Source organism: Macrobrachium rosenbergii, chromosome 5 (genome assembly GCF_040412425.1).
Source record: "Macrobrachium rosenbergii isolate ZJJX-2024 chromosome 5, ASM4041242v1, whole genome shotgun sequence".
In the NCBI taxonomy this organism is placed as follows: Eukaryota; Metazoa; Arthropoda; class Malacostraca; order Decapoda; family Palaemonidae; genus Macrobrachium; species Macrobrachium rosenbergii.
In genome coordinates this window covers 42,306,380-42,323,589 of record NC_089745.1, presented here as the reverse complement: position 1 = coordinate 42,323,589, position 17,210 = coordinate 42,306,380, and the positions used below count along the sequence as shown (strand labels likewise).

Sequence of the window (17,210 nt, the reverse complement as noted above, 5' to 3'; positions counted from 1 at the left end):
AATGTAAGAGTTTTAGCTTACAATTGCGTTTTTTTACCATTTCGGTCGAGTTAAAGTTGACTGAAGGTTGAAATTTTGGCAGTTATCGTGACTTATGTGAAAATATTTCAAAACTGATAAAAGCTATGACCATGAGCTAATTTCTGTTGTATTCTACATGAAATTGCACATATTTTCATATATAAAAGTTTATGTAACGACTAATGTAAAACGATGCAAACATTACGACAACATGACGAAAGAATTTCTGAGATGTTCGGCCGAGTTACCGCGCGCAGACGTAAGGAAAAAGTTTTTATTCAGAAATTCACCATAAATCAAAATATTGTGCTAGAGACTTTCCGTTTGTTGAAAAATGAAGCTAATTGATTGAATATTACTAGAATGTAAGAGTTTTAGCTTATAATTGCGTTTTTTTACCATTTCAGTCGAGTTAAAGTTGACCGAAGCTTGAAATTTTGGCAGTTATCGTGATTTATATGAAAATATTTCAAAACTGATAAAAGCTACAACCATGAGTTATTTTCTGTTGTATTCCACATGAAACTGCGCACATTTCCATATATAAAACTTTATGTAACGACTAATATAAAACGGTGCAAACATTACGACAACGTGACGAAAGAATTTCTGGCGCAGACGGAAGGAAAAAGTGTTTTTCAAAAATTCACCATAAATCGAAATATTGTGCTAGAGACTTCCAATTGGTTGCAAAATGAAGGTAAATGATTGTATATTACTAGAATGTAAGAGTTTTAGCTTACAATTGCATTTTTTTACCATTTCGGTCGAGTCAAAGTTGACCAAAGGTTGAAATTTTGGCAGTTATCGTGATTTATATGAAAATATTTCAAAACTGATAAAAGCTACAACCATGAGTTATTTTCTGTTGTATTGTACATGAAATTGCGCACATTTTCATATATAAAACTTTATGTAACGGCTAATATAGAACAGTGCAAAAATTACGACAAAATGACGAAAGAATTTCTGAAATTTTCGGCCGAGTTACTGCGCGGGCGTAAGAAAAAAGTTTTTTCAAAAATTCACCATAAAACGAAATATTGTGCTAGAGACTTCCAATTTGTTGCAAAATGAAGGTACATGATTGAATATTACTAGAATATAAGAGTTTTAGCTTACAATTGCGTTTTTCGACCATTTCGGTCGAGTCAAAGTTGACCGAAGGTTGAAATTTTTTGTAGTCGACGTTTGCTACGTCCACTCGGCATTCAACAGACAATTTTAGTCGACGTTTGCTACGTCCAACAGGCGTTTAAGGGTTAACTGACACTATAGTTGCAAATTTTCAGCACTGGTAATTTTTATTACTGCAAAGTTGTCTTATCAGTTCATCATTTCAGATTTTCTCGCAGTGAAGCAGTTACTCATTTTCAGTTCATTCTCCATTTATTTCTCATGATCTAGTTTCACAATTTGCACTTAAGGTTTTTGTGTGAATGCTGATGATTCTTTGTGCTTGTATTTTTGTGGGGAATGGGGAATTCTCTATACTATTATTTTTGTGTACAATATTACACCTTGGCCCACTTGTGTGGAGCTAGGTAGGCAGGGCATGCAGCTCTTCTATGTCCTTATTAGATCAGAACCTGCATGTACAGTGCCATCTTGTCAAGGCCAAGTTATCATTGCAACGGACTTGTCCAGTGTGTACCAATTGGCCATGGATCAATGGTTACTTTATACCACCAGGAAGTCTCATAAGTGTCATGCTCCCAAGGTCACAGCAGATGCCTCTTGATTTGTTAGTGTGGTCTGGGGTTTATTTGAAAGACGTGTTTCCCCTCAACCCAAGAGCAATACACAAGTAGGCAATGGTCTTTTGTTGAGGACTTGCTGTGCTGGGAGTTTGCTGGCTCCAGACTAGTACTAACCTGTCACTCCTGGGAGGGATTTTCCTTCACCCTTTGGCTCCCTCTCTGGTTTCACCAGCACATGCCTTTTAGTCACTCAATCTCATGTTTGTTTCTGCAGGCTGTGGATTCATTATATGTAGACTGATGGAAGAGGTTTTTTTGGTGTTTCAAGCTTAGTTCATGATTGGGTCACCTGTGAATAAGTTGACTGCAACCCTCTCTACCTCCATAGGCCCTCCAGCACTGCCTGTAGGTTTGCAATTCTATTTATTCACCAGCAGCGCATATGTCTTCAACAGTGACTCTTATGGCAGCCACGACATCCATCCAGGTCTCTGCTTCCTTGCCAGCTGTTCAAGCAATTGCAACTGTGCCCACAGCCATGATCATGCCTGCAGTTCCTGCTCTCCCTTGTAGTGCTCCAGTTCTTGCGCCTACTTTTTGGCCTTTGACAATTCCCTTCTAGTCTCAAGCCTCCCTTAGAATATATATTGTACCCTCTCTCTGGGGTGACTCCACTGATAGTGAGGGGTATAGCTAAAGTTCATCCTCCAACAAAGGGTACTCTTAAGCAACAGCATGAAAAACATGTCCCTAAACCTGCAAAGGGTACTCTTAAGCAACAGCATGAAAAACATGTCCCTAAACCTGCAAGCAGTGGAACCTTCTACTGTCAGAACCCCCAAGTAAACCACAGCACGTTCACCCCAAGGTGCTGCCACAATTCAAGTTGCTGCTCCTTTGGCCACTGCAGCAGTACTATTATCCTGACAATCATCACCCTTCCAAAAGAGATTCCTCTTATGCTCAATGTGCTTCTAAGTCTCCTCATCTTTCCATTGGCTCCCTTTTTGTGGTTTAACTTTGGCAGTTGCACTACCACTGTTATCTTGTCTTTTGATTTTTTGTCATTTTTTTGTTTTGTGACATTTCTCCCTAGCAACCTGGTTGTTTCTCTTCTGATCTTCATCCTGCAGCTCCTGCTTGGCCACTGAGAAGTTTGGCTTCTTCCAGGAATCCAATGCTTGGTCCTCCCAACTTTGGGAAACAATGGGGTACCCCTGGCACCCAGGATGTCCCCAGAGGACAAGAGTCAACTCCACCAAGTAGTTTTTTTTTTTTGGGGGGGGGGGTGGAAAACAAAGGTTACAACCCTGACCTCTGTGTTCTTCAAGATGTCATTCTCAAGAGATTCTAAACTGGGTCTGCAATGTTTCCAAGACAGACCCTTCCCCTTGGAGGAGTGTGGCCGCGTTGAACTGACAGTTGGTTCATGGTGGTAAGTGCCTTATCTTTGTCCAAGACACAGGTATGACCTGCCATCTCATCCTTCTCTTGGATGGGTTTTCCTCCTTCACATTCTCTACATTTTTATCAGTTGGCAAATGTGATTAAAAAAAGTTGGGTATGACATTTAAGATCCTTCTCTGACCCCTTGACCCACCATTGTCGAGTTCCATCTAAACCTCAAAGCCCCAAATTGCCTTATCATTCCAATGGCCATGGAAGGGCCCAGCCACTCACTCAAAAGAGTAGAAAGGTTTGATTTCCCTTTTGATGTACTGGTGGGCTAGAGAAGACACTGACACAGAAACTGGTGGGCTAAAGGCACTGACACACAGACTTTAGTCCTCAGTCCTCTGTGTCAGATATTGCCTTCATTTGGAAGCAGGGCTTGACCCATTACATAAAACACCAACACATCTGGTCACTGTCTTCAGGACTACCTGAATGGCTAGCTAATGGTAACATTTACAAGGGAAGAATTAAAAAGTTAGGAATTAAAAAGTTATCTGGACATACTCTGGGGCTGTGTTACAGTTGAAAATCTGGACATACTTCTGGGGCTGTGTAAGGGCCTACTTGCCAACATGGAGAAGTCAGATCTGTCCATTTCCATAACATTTCGTCATAAAATGAAATAAAATTAAATTGAAGTAACTAAGTTTTACCAAGATTTTCAGTCGAATTTCCACAAGTCTGCTCCTAGAAAATCAAAATTCAAATTTGATGAGGCTTTAACTTCCATTCTCCATGACCCAACACTGAAGAGTACTGTTAACTATGCACCCTGAGGATAAAGACTGAGTCAGAATGAAATACATGGAAATTGGACGATATGTAATTTTACCAGAATTTGTAGTCCAATTTTGGTAGGTCAGCATATAAAAAAAAAAGTCATACGTTTCAACACTTCAAATTTAGTTCTCTACACAGGCTAGTGTTTTTGTGCACTCTGAGAATGAAGATTTTGTCACTGGATGAAATAAAACAGAAACTAAAGAAAATGAAACCTTAGCAAAAGTTTGTCAAATTTCCACAGGTCATGCAAAGAAAAAGTCAAATTTTTCAACATGTCAATTTTTAAATTTACAATATTTGGATTAGAGTGATTTATGTAGCCTGAGGATGAAAAGTTGGTTATAAAATGAAATAAAGAGTAACTTAGGGAAATTAAATTTCACCAGTATTCTTGGTTGAAATTTCTGAGGTCCGCAATTAGGAAAAAAGTCATTTTAAAACGTTTCAAACTCAGTTCTCTATAACCAAAAAATGGAGATTAATGTTATTTATGCTCTCTGAGGATAAGATTTAATCAAAATATGAAATATAAAGAAACGAAAGGAAACATTTTGCAAGAATTTTCAGTCAAATTTTGCAGGACCTAGAATGGAAAAAAATGTCAATTTTTTCAGCATTTCAATTTCTGTTCTCTATAACTAAAAAATGGAAATTAGTGTCATTTATGCACCCTGGGGATGACAACTGAGGAAATCAAATTCTACAACTTTCCACCAAATTACCATAAGTCTGCATATCGAAAAATAGTAACTTTTTCAGTGTTTGTCTTTGTTCTCTGTGAACCAAAAATGAAGATTAGTGTTATTAATGCATTCTGTGATGAATATTTAGTCAATGAATTGTAAATAATTAGAGGAAATGACATTTTACCAAAAAGTCATCTCTCAGCTTTTCAATTTCAGTTCTGTGACCCAAAAATGAAGATTAGTGTTATTTATCCACTCTGAGGATGAAGATTTAATCATAAAATAAATTTAAAAGAAATCTGATGAAATAAAATTCTACCTGAATTTTTAACCAAAAGTCCGCAGGACTGGTTATCAAAAAAATATCAAATTTTTCTGCATTTCAATTTCAGTTCTCTATGACCCAAAAATGAAGAGTAGTGTTATTTATCCACTCTGAGGGTGAAGATTTAATTATAAAATAAATTTAAAAGAAATTTGATGAAATTAAATTCTTCCTAAATTTTTAACCAAAAATCTGCAGGACTGGTTATCGTAAAAATGTCAAATTTTTCTGCAATTCAATTTCAGTTCTCCATGACCCTGAAACAAAGATTTTTATTTATGCACTTTGAGGATGAAGATTTAGTCATGGAATAAATTTGAAAGAAATTTTACCAGAATTTTCAGCCAAAAATGCACAAGACCAGTCAAATTTTTAGACATCTAAATTCAACTTCTCTATAACCTGAAAAAGAATTACAGTTATTTATGCACTCTGAGTAAGACGATTTAATCACTGGATGAATTTAAATGAAATTTGAGGAAATGAAATTTTATATGAATTTTCACAAAAATCGCAGAAAAAATGACAAACTTATCAACATTTCAATTAAAGTTCTCTTAGACCCAAAAATGAAGTTCAGTGTTTGTTATGCAAAAAATATGAGAATGAAGATTTGGTCATAAATGAATTTAAAAAAAAAAACCTGGGGAAATGAAATTTTACTAAAATTTTCAGCCAAAAATCCCCAGGACCACAAGTGGAAAAAACATCAAATTTTTCAATGTTCCAATTCCAGTTCTTTATAACCCAGAAACAAAGATCAGTGTTATCTATGCACTCTGAGTATGAATATTTACACAGTATGAATTTAATTAAGAGTCAGGGCAGACATATTTCAACAAGGATGAAACAACCTAACCTGGCTTACCACTGGGGAGGAGGGCCAATCTATGTGACATCATGGAAATCAGAATGACGTGTGCACAACTATTCTGCAGCATTACCTGACATAAAGCTAGAGACATAAAGCTAGAAATATAAACCCTCTCTAATTTTTACTTTAAATCCTTATCACATTTAAGACTTGAAGATATAATTTTACTGTGTTCAAAATGTGCTTTGAACCTTTCTGACATTCATTTCACTGGCAAATGAGTAATTATACAGAGGAGCTCTGCATGGAGAAGTCATTTAATAAAATTTCCTGACTGAACAATATAGTAAAAGGGTGTATACAGTTCAGTACAAGTGAGATAAAAACCTAACTTTCCACTGTGGTCGCAAAAAATTGTAGGCCTATAAAGATTGGATCTTCTATCTCTAAAAGTAGGCCTGCTTATTTACTGCTGAAAAGAATAAGAAAATATTTTCAAGTCTAACATGTAATAATGATTTAACATTAAACACTGTACCTTAAAGTGATGACCAAATTCATCCAACTGCAAATAATCTTGGCTATTTCACAAGACTTGCATAGACCTATGGCTACCTTCCATCCCTTCATAGCTTCAGTATACCTTTAGCCTCTTCACTTCAACTAGAATGAAAACCATTCCTAATAAGCCAAATGGTTAAACAGTCGACCCCCCGCCTATTTTGTGATAACTATTAAAATATTCAGGTATAAGCATTCTTAGTGGTTTTTTTGGTGTTTTGAACTGTCAAAATATTTTGTTATCAGCGTTTTTACAGGGATTTTAAGTATTGCGGAGTTTAGCTATTCACGGGAGGTAGTGGTACACATCCTCCACGAATACCGGGGGTCGACTGGGTTTTTTGACTCACAGATTCCCAATCCTACCCAAATTACACCCATTTAGGCCTATAGCCTTGGTTCTACAACAACAAATGGATTCAGATATGGTCACATAGACCTGGAAATATTAGCGATATTTCTGCCACAAAATACACATTACCAGTATAACTGAAGGCCGAAATAAATTAAAATCCAGATACTATCACTACAACATCGACATACCTTCATTACGATGAAATTTATTCCAGTTACGGACACTTAAAGGTAGAACACAATCTCACCAAATGACCATATAATGACTACTGGAAAGTTGCCAACCAGTTTCCAGAAATTCCAGAAATTTTTCCCGTTAAATCCAAATTTCCAGGCAGAACATTAAAATGCAGAACTGGAAAATGAACAAACAGTATTTTATATAATTTTGTATATCACATTAGATATGTGCCAGTGTGTTACACAGTATATTAATTTTGTCGCAAGTTTCCACTTGGCATGCGGATATCAATGTCTAGTGCATTCACGTGCTGCTTCTGTTGCTGACTGATTGAGCTGGCCTTATGCCAGCATCAGATCTTCCTCATTAAGGAGCCTGTAAATGGTCTGTGAATAACCTACATTTAAGCTTAGACCTATGCAAGGCATAGGTCTATGCCTAGGCCTTGCCAATTCTGGGTATGGCAGAGTTAACCTGTCCTAATAAATCAGTTGAAGTATGCAACTCGACAGATAAACAAAAACTACAGGCAACATACTTATATTTTACGGACCATAACAAAGAATATCTGCTGCACTTATTTACTTAGTTTCATTTTAATGAAAAAGAGAAGAAACCAACAAAACAATCCTAAACTGATCTGCATCATAAATGTCAACAATTTTACAACCTGAAATGCAGACATGCCATTCCTTTAAATGGATGCTGACACACCAATCAGCTTATGAAAAGTCTATAAGAAAACTTTACAGTTATAAGCAAAAAAAATATGATACAGCAACAAAAATATGGCATAGAATGAACTTAACAGAAACTTCCAGTGGTTGGCAAGTCAAAGCAAAACAAAATTTTGTCTTGTGAAACTGGGAAAGTTACATTCCCCTTGGTTAACTGTATGTTTATAGTCACACCTGTTACACTGGTTAATATTAACATAGTTATCTCATCTATTCTATTAATTAGGGAGGTGAACTTCTCTAAGGGCAGTATTGTTGAATGAAATAGCTGTCTCTGGCATTTAATTTGTATAGTCTTCTCTATACATCTTATAACTTTTTTCAGCTTATATCTCTTTTATTTGGTTTCCTAAGGTCAGAGAAAGATGTTCTGTTGCAATGGTTTTATTTCCGCTGACATTTCAACTCATTCTCTGGTGCTCCAAGAGACTGTGATCTTGGCCTATTCAATGGTGTTGGTTGGTGTATCTTCAGCTGGTGTTACTGGTATGACAGCCTGGTCTGGTAAGGAGATGACATCTAATCTTATTTATACCTGTTCTCTCTTTCTCTTTCTCTTGATGGTGTTTGGAACTAGGTTAGATGATGGCTGATTTCTTATATTTCTCCTATACAGTAACAGTGGGTAGAATTTTGGTTATATACCATTGTTGATCAGTGGTCCAGTGCTTTGTCTATAATTTTTGTACTTCTTATGAATTCTTCTCTTTCATGTTTTTTATTATGGCATGAAGACATCAGGACTACTATCAAACTCACAAAGCATCTTCTCACCACCTTCAAGAACGGGGGCCATCGTTAATTATTGCCAACAAAATCAAAATAAAAGACCTGCAAGATAGGAGTTAATAACAAGTGCAAAAATTATATAGGTAATACCACACTGCTGATGCTAGTGTCTTCCCGAGGAACTACATATACTGGACAAAAAATCCAAACACCAAGGTAAAACAAATCAAATTTCTACCCAATACTATCATGTGAAACATGAAATCAGCTGGTACCTGACCTGCTGCCAAACACACAAGTAGGGAAAGGAGGAGAGATATAAATAACACCAGATGTCATCTCCTTGCCTGACAGGGCTGTCGTAACAGTCACACCAGTGAAGGATACACTTACCAGTCCCATCGAATACACTAAGATCACACCTTCAAGACCAGACAAAACAACAGCAACATTCAGCACACCAGTCCAATGCCTAACTATGACTCAGCCATCTGCTATCAATACCTGTGTAACTTTCATCTTGATTCATTCCCTGTTTTAACTCTTGGGGATGACCACCAGAAGGCTAGTTGAAACGTCAGAAAATATAAAACCAGTATAACAGGAAAACTTTGTGACCTCGGGAAACAAAATATACCAGCTACAAGCTGGTATATTTTATTCAGTAAACTTCTTAATTATCATAAGAAAGTAAAAACAAAAGTTGAAGGAGCTGAAACCATACATATCGCAATATGTTGTACAAGTGCTGTATAAACAGATTATGACCACAGCATTAGTACACATATACAAGTTAGTCTTAAAAAGAGAAAAAAAAAATATAAGGCTCCCTAAATTACACAATACGGATAACCAGTACTGTAATTTGCACCACAAACATAAAAACTACAATTACATCATGTCCACAATTGTTAAATCAAGAAAGGCACCCATTTCTATACCTGGATCATTCCAAATGTCATTTTCTTCAGGAGCTTCCTGAACTTCCATTCCATCAAATAGAAGTTCAAAACAGGGAGAAGTCTCTTCATTGTAGTGACTGTAAGGCTCACTGCACTTCAGCTTCCTCAAACAGAGCCAACAGACATGAGTGCCACACCAACAGGTAATTTTATTGCAACCATTAACTTTCTGTTTAGAAAGAAAACCAACAAAAACTATATATAAGTATATACCATGTAATATATAATATATATATATATATATATATATATATATATATATATATATATATATATATATATATATATATATATATATATATATATATATATATATATAACAAAAATTTAATAAGGCTAGCATGACAAAATTTAAAAACTAAACAAAATAAACATGAAATAAAAGAAAATTTAATCTCACTTTACTTGCACCTAAGAGAGTTGATGGAATATGTGGAAGGTGGTGAGGGAGGTGAAAAGGAGATGTTATTGTTTGAAAGGAAAGTCCCCTGACATAAAAACACAGGTAACTGTGCTCCTGGGGTTACTGTATTTCTTATTTTATGTCTCTCTGTGATGCTTTCTTCTCTGGATTCACAAAGTTTTTCTCTCACTAAAAAACCAGTCTACTGATTTATCTTTTTGCCTGCACTTTAAAATGTCTGAAGTGAGACATGGCATTGTCATTCAGCAGGTATTATTGGATGGTTATACAGTACAGTACAAAAAACAGAAGAGGAAGGTTCTCGAACTTCAAGGACATTGATCCTAGGCTGTGAAAACTCCTCCAAACTAATTCTAACTATGTCCGACTATACTCGTTTTTTCCATCTGTCCACCCACCTGTGGTGCTCACGCATGGTAACACTGCGTCCCAGGCTTTAAATAGTTACAATATGTGTAAGTTTTAGGTAAATAAAAGGATATCTGGGTGTACATTTTGCAACTGAAAAGTGTTTTAATAATTTACTGTATGCGAATTACACCGTTAATATTCGAAATAGGATATTGTTATTATTGTTGAATGTAAGCTGCCTTTTCGGGGTGGCGAATGGAACAGCCAGACGCAGTGGCGGGTAAATTGTTTCTCTCGCTGTTCACTACGGCAACATGTAGCGAAATTATTATTATTATATATTCATCTTCATTGGCAGATTCAAGAGTTTTTCAACTGAGGAGATATTACACTTCGTTTCCTTTCCTAACAACAATTTTTTTGAGCCTTAATTTAAAATTTACCACATTTGGATCTTGATTTAATCTTTGTGTCAGTAGGCACTCAATACTATGAGAGGCTTTTAACGTATCAAACAAAGCAATGGTGGATTTACATGATAAAATTATTCCTTTCTGGAACTTGAAAAGACTTTTTGCATTAGGACTTTTAACTCTCATAGTACTCATTACCTCGACCTTGAGCAGTGTACCTTTTTGTTTTTCTACATCAGGACCAAAAGCATTGCTTTTACCAAACTCTCCATACATGCATGAAGAAGTCATGATGTCGAACCAGTCATTCATTAAAAGAATAAAATCAGATGTTTGACTCCAGTTCTGACACTCCAACAGTCCCTTTTCACCTAAATCTTTTATGAGTTGGCACATGATCTAGATAACAGTTGCACTGCTAATCTAACGTGCTGTCTTTGTTGACCAGTTACATTTATATGCATTTCACTGATCTTATATGCAAGCCCATATTCTGTTTTGGTTTTACTAAGCATTTCTTGTATGCCAGCATCTGAAATACACTCCCCAGTGTTGAGGAAAAAAAACCCGATTCAACGAAATTATTTCTAATTTGATTAAAAGGGGAACATCCAAAAACACAAAAACTTCTCTTTCTTCCTTAGGATTTCTGAAAGATATCCTATTTTCAAGAGGGTCAACATTAAGCTGTTTCCACATATGGATATGTTCCCACTGGTTTTGGAAAACGATGGTACTGTATTTTATATTCTTCTCATTTTTTCATGTGTATTAGAACAGCCAAATACCACGCAGTTGCTTGACATTATCACTGATAGTATGAATGAGTGAATACAAAGATATATGGGCATACAGCAAGTCCTCTATGGGTAGCAAACTAAAGCATTGTTTTGATTAACCAATTGTGTGAGACCAGGGCATGTGACGTCACAGTATTGGCGATTCATACCCAAAGCTGCACACTGGCTGACCTGTTCTATCTGCACCGTGAGCTGACTTTTGAGAAGCATAAATGTAATATTGCTTCCTCTTCTCATAAAGTTGGCATCTCATAGAAACATTTCAGAATGTTTCAGGAAGAAGCTATTAAATCTGAGTATTTTAACTCTTTTCTGCCTTGTTTGGAGAACTGTTCTCCAGTGTGGTCTTCGGGTGCTGACTCACATAGTTATGTCTTTAATCAAGTTTATTCTGCCAACTCCTAATGTTGAATTGTGGCATACACATACAGTGAGTCAATTATGTTTGTTGCATAAATTGTACTACAAACATCCTCTGCACCATTCTTTACCTGACCTAGCTGTTTTTGCTTGCAACACTAAGCAGGCTGCTGCAGCAAAGAGTGTCAGTTCTAGCATCATGTTTAATACTTGTCTTCTAATTGTAGATCTTCTGATCCCCAAATATTCAAGTGAAAAGCAAATTCATTCCTGTTTTCTTTTGACATCTCCAGAATTTAGGTTTTATTTCTATTCCCTCATATTTATTCACTTATCACCTTTTCCTATAAAATAAATCAAAATCTATCTTCAATTGACTGAAAAGATTGAGGCTGCTGACGTGAAAGGGAGACCCCAGGATGCGGAAGGAGCAGATAAGGATGACGAGGCTGAGGTACCCAAGCTAAAATGTTAAAGCTGGGAAGACAGAGACAGGCTTTGCCCTCAGTAAAACAAAGTTGAAGAGGAAAAACAATGGACAATGAAATAGCACACACATCCACAACAACTTCAACTCCCCTGAGATTCCTCAAGGAGTGGGGCTCTGCAGAAGGGAGCAGGACAAACAGGTCCTATGAAGCCAAACCTCCCACATCTTAATTTTCAAAGGTACTATTGCGAAAGGGAGTCCTCCAAATTTTAAGAAAAAGTAATCTTGACTACTTATATATTCTAAATTCATTGTTGAATTATAATGGTACAGGATCATCTCTAAAACCTTGTCTTTCAATTTCTGTTGTCATGTTCATATGGTGCCAAACTAACTATACAGGACTTGTTACTTTGTTTGGGAGGTGAATTCATCCATATCCATTGCTGTTGCCTGTTTATCATCATTTAAAGCTAATTATACTTTGTAAGTATAAAATGTTACTGATTTTGTTCAGGATGAACTATTATCCTCCACATGGGAACTAACAGGGATGGACCAATATTGCTATTGTTCCTTAAATATTTGCACTTGGAGATACACCTGAATATGCATTTATAGTAATAGACAGTGCCTAAGAGCTGTCCGCTAATCCAGATTGGGTCAAGCACTGAGGATCAGGTTTGCAGACAGTATGATGCAAATAAAACAAACACTAATGCAGCAAACCAAAGCAAAAGAATGAGTAAATGAGACAAAAGGCTGGTTAAATGCTTCTTAATGACAAATGACAAACACTGACAAATCTAAGATGCCCCATAATAGTCTACCACAAACTTAATCACTTAAAGCTTATTCCCCAAAGGGAATCAATCACAAGCCTGTCACTGATATAACTCAAATCTATTTAACAACAAAGTCAAAACTTTCCACTGGTTACTAGTTAAACTGCCAACAAGCATATGATCCCAATAGGGGGTAGTGCTGTCAGTGTACCTCACAAGATGCACTGTACGCATTACCAAAGGTTGTTTGCAGCACCCCTTTGGCAACAAACTGCACACACTTTTTAGCCTTTTACTCTACCTACACTTCCACTTTCCTTCTTCAGTCTTGCTGTCCAACTATTACTTCTTAGTGAAACTGTGGTAACTTTCAGTTCCACTTATAGATCCTTGTACTTCATCCACCTTTATCATCTGGCTCTCTCTTATCTTTCTGATACACTAAAAGTAACTGTTAGTTAGTCATAAATGATTTGTTTAACTAGACCTTTGAATCCTTTTAGGGTTCTTCTCGGGCTGGAAAAAAAAAAGGGGGGTGGAAGAATACACAAAAAATTAAATAAGTAATTCAATAAATAAATAAATAAATAAATAAATAACAAAAAAAATGGGTAAAAATAAAATTAAAAATTGAGGGAAAAAAAAAAGAGGAAAAAACAAAAGAGAGGGAAAAATTATATTTTATTTATTAATTTAATTTTGTTTAAGAAGAGAATGATATTATTAATTGAAAAGTTATTACCTTCAGCTAGAATATCCTTTATTGATTTATTTTGTAAATAAGTATTTCTTTCATGTTGCCATCTCAGACAGTCAATCAAGACATGTTTGATTGTTATTGGGAAGTTACATCTTTCACAAGTTATTGGATTTGTGTATGGAGTTGACATCAGATGACCATGTGTGAGTCTGGAATGTCCTATTCTGAGTCTTGTTAAAATTACTTCATTAATTCTTTGTTTTTGGGTAGAAGAATGCCACTTTTTAACTTCGTCCTTAATTTGTCTTAGTTTGTTTTGAGGGGGTGTATTTGACCAATCATTTTGCCATTCCCTGTAAATTAAAGGTTGAACTGATGCTAGCCAGTCTGATAGGGGAGCTTTCATATTAGTTGGTTAGTTAGTTAGTTATAAATGATTTGTTTAACCAGACCTCTGAACTCTTTTAGGGTTCTTCTCGGGCTGGGGGCGATTGTACAAGCCAATTTAGCAGCTTGATTGTGCAAGCCAATTTAGCAGCTTTATCTGCTTTCTCATTACCCTCAATGCCTACACAGGCTGGGATCCAACAAATATGAACTTTATCAACTTGAAAGCCGTTTGTAATTAAATGATGAATTCCCTGTTGGATACTTTGGACAAGGTGATTATTTGATTTAAATTATCCTATTGCTTCAATTGCACTTCTTGAGTTGCTCAATATGAGTGCTGAAGGAATTCCGTTTTTTTATATAATGTGGAGAGCCAATTGTACAGCTGCTAATTCAGTTGCAAATACTGATGATATTAGAGGAAGGCCCATTTGGATAGTTTCATCACTTGAATAGGCTGATGAGCCCACTCCAGCTTCATTTTTGGATCCATCTGTATAGATTATGAATAGATTACCCTTCTGTCTTGTGTGTTCCATGCTATGTTGATGGTACATTTCTGTGTTGAACATACAGTACATTTTTTTGAAAGATATGATAGATATGTGCACATTTTTGCCATTTTTAGTGTCCATGGTGTGATCTGATTTATTTCTTGGGTAAATTTGGGAATCATTTATGTAAATTCAATAGATAATTAGTTTTTTTAGTAAATGAGTTTTGATTTGGGTTATTATTTGTATTTTGATTGAGAAATTTATTTGATACAGGAGATGTGCCTGCTTGAAGGGGTAAGCCACTTCTTAAAGTAATTAGATCTCTGTAATATTTTAGAGGCAGCTGGCCTGTTTCTGCTAGGATAGAGACAGTTGGAGATGAGCGAAAGACTCCTGTACATATATGCATTCCCTCGTGATGTAAAGCATCTAGAGATTTAGAGTTGCTTTTGAGGCAGTTGAATAAACTGGACAGTTATAATTCATAATTGATAGTACTGTTGCACTGTACAACATTAACATTGTATCTCGTCCTGCACCCCATTTGGTGTGAGAGATTTTCTTTAATAATGTAGGGGCTTTAGATCCTTTGGCTTTGATATACTTGATATGATCTTTCCAATTTAAATGTTGATCAAAAATTATACCCAAATATTTAACACTTGCACATGTTTATCTCTTCATTATAAAGATGTATATAATTTAATGGTTTGTTGTTTCAACCATCTCCTGTCTTTGTAGAAGACAATGCCATTTGTTTTATTTATCAACAACTTGAAACCTACTGAGTTAGTCCAAGTGGTTATATTATTTGTTGCTGTATTAAGTATTCTTTGAGCATGTCTCAGAGAATAATTTGAATAATATATTACAAAATCATCCACATACAAACAATTTTGTACACCCTCAGGGAGGTTCACAGGTCAAATAAGCAGTAGCTCAAAACACTGCCTTGGAGGATACCCTCCTCTTGTATGTAGCAATTTGAATATGTATTTTCTATGTGTACTTGAAATGTAAGATTTGTTAAAAAAATTGTTGATAAATATTGGAGCGTGACCTTGAATATCAGATTTGTGGAGTTTGTGCATAATATTGTATCTCCATGTGGTATCATATGCTTTTTCTATATCAAAGAAAATAGCCACTGTCAGGTTTTTCTTTTCAAATCCTTTTTTAATATGATCTTCTAAATGAGTTAATGGGTCTAGTGTAGATCTACCAGCTATTGATCCCGATTGGGTAGGTGATAGTCTCAAACTAACCATTTTCTCCGACAGTTTGCACAAGCAACTTGTTAGAGATATTGGCCTTTAATTAGTGGGGTTGCTAGGGTCTTTTCCTGGTTTACTGATGGGTATGATTATTGCATGTCTCCACTTAGTTGGGAAGACATGCGTTAGTGATATGTTATTATATAATTTTAATAAGAATTCTTTAGCCAGTGTAGCTAAATTTTGGATCATTTCAAAAGAAATCATATCATGACCCGGAGCTGATGATTGATATGATTTTAGGGCAAAATTAAGTTCACTCATATTGAATTCTTGATTATATTCAAGGTCCTCATCAGTTTCAAAATTAAGTGTATGATTCATTTTTTGTGTTCTAATTCTTTTGAAGTGTTCATCTAAATTAGAATAAGTGCTAATATCTTCTATATGTTTGGCTAATATATTTGAAATATCTTGTAGCAAATCTATTTGAGTTTTGATCATGTTTCTTTTAAGTTTTAAGGATTCCGAGCATAGTTCGCCATCTTGATGGAGTGTTAAAGGGCATTTTTGGAACCTAGTAAAGTTATTTATGAAATTTTGGGTTACATTTTCATTTTTTTTAGGTAAACGATTGTATGTTATGATGAAACGCTCTTGACATCCGCAAGATAAATCATGTTCCAAGTGTTGAAGGAATGGTTCTGATCTCTGGGTCCCAATTATGTTTCCATTATTGGATGTTGAAGTATTTTTGTTGGGAATTTCTGGTGTAGGTATATAGGATCTCTGATGTGCTGGTATAAGATTTTGATTTGAATTTTTAGATTTATTATTATTATAATTCTTTGATCTTGTTGAGGGTTGATTTGATGTGATTGTGATTTGATGAATTTTTGGGGTTTCTGATTTTTCAGTGGGATGTTTAATTGAAGATTTCTTCATTGATTTAGGTGGTGAGAGTACAGAAGAGTTAGAGGATTTATCCATATTTGGGGAATCGTTATTTATATTTGTCTTGGATTCTGTAACAATATGGATTTCCACTTGTGATGTAGTTAATGTAATCTGTTTCTGATTAATGGTGGGCAAGACTAGTGTTTTGTTAGATCGATCTGTGAACGGAACGTTAGGTTTTTTACCCTTAGTTCTGTCAATTACTTTCCTTTATTCATTATGGTTATTTTTGTCAATTAAGTTTTCTGTGGATGATGGCAGTGCATTATGAGTATCCAGATCTGGATTATTAACCTCTGTTGATTTTTCCATATCACTGGAATTCGTTTCTGAACAATTAACTAGGCTATTACTGGGGAGGTCTGTTGTGATATAAGAGAGGTCTGTTGCAACTGTACTCTTGGGCTTTTATGAGTGGTTCAGGAGGGGGAGAGGTGTGTCTCAGTGTAAGGGCGTCAAATTGCCTCTCCTTCCTTGTGTTTCTCTCTTCATACGTACATTAATCATGTCATACATGTTACTTTTTGATATTTCAGATTCTTTACGTATCTCATAGTATGCATCATTGTACGGCATGTCCG

General features: G+C 35.7%; 1 protein-coding gene across 3 annotated transcripts in view; it reads right to left on the bottom strand.

The window, feature by feature from the left end:
* Positions 1–6,950: 6,950 nt before the first annotated feature.
* LOC136838720 (E3 ubiquitin-protein ligase RNF14-like) overlaps positions 6,951–17,210 on the bottom strand; it is a 68,199-nt gene continuing 57,939 nt past the window's right edge. For 2 of the 3 annotated variants that reach the window (XM_067104149.1, XM_067104150.1), the window contains exons 7-8: positions 9,288–9,477; positions 6,951–7,054 (exon numbers count right to left, since the gene is read on the bottom strand). In XM_067104149.1, coding sequence (XP_066960250.1) covers positions 6,966–7,054; positions 9,288–9,477 — 279 coding nt within the window. In that variant the 3' untranslated portion in view covers positions 6,951–6,965. Of the gene's footprint in view, positions 7,055–7,404; positions 9,478–17,210 lie in introns of those variants that run through there. The other variant, XM_067104151.1, reaches the window with a different exon arrangement.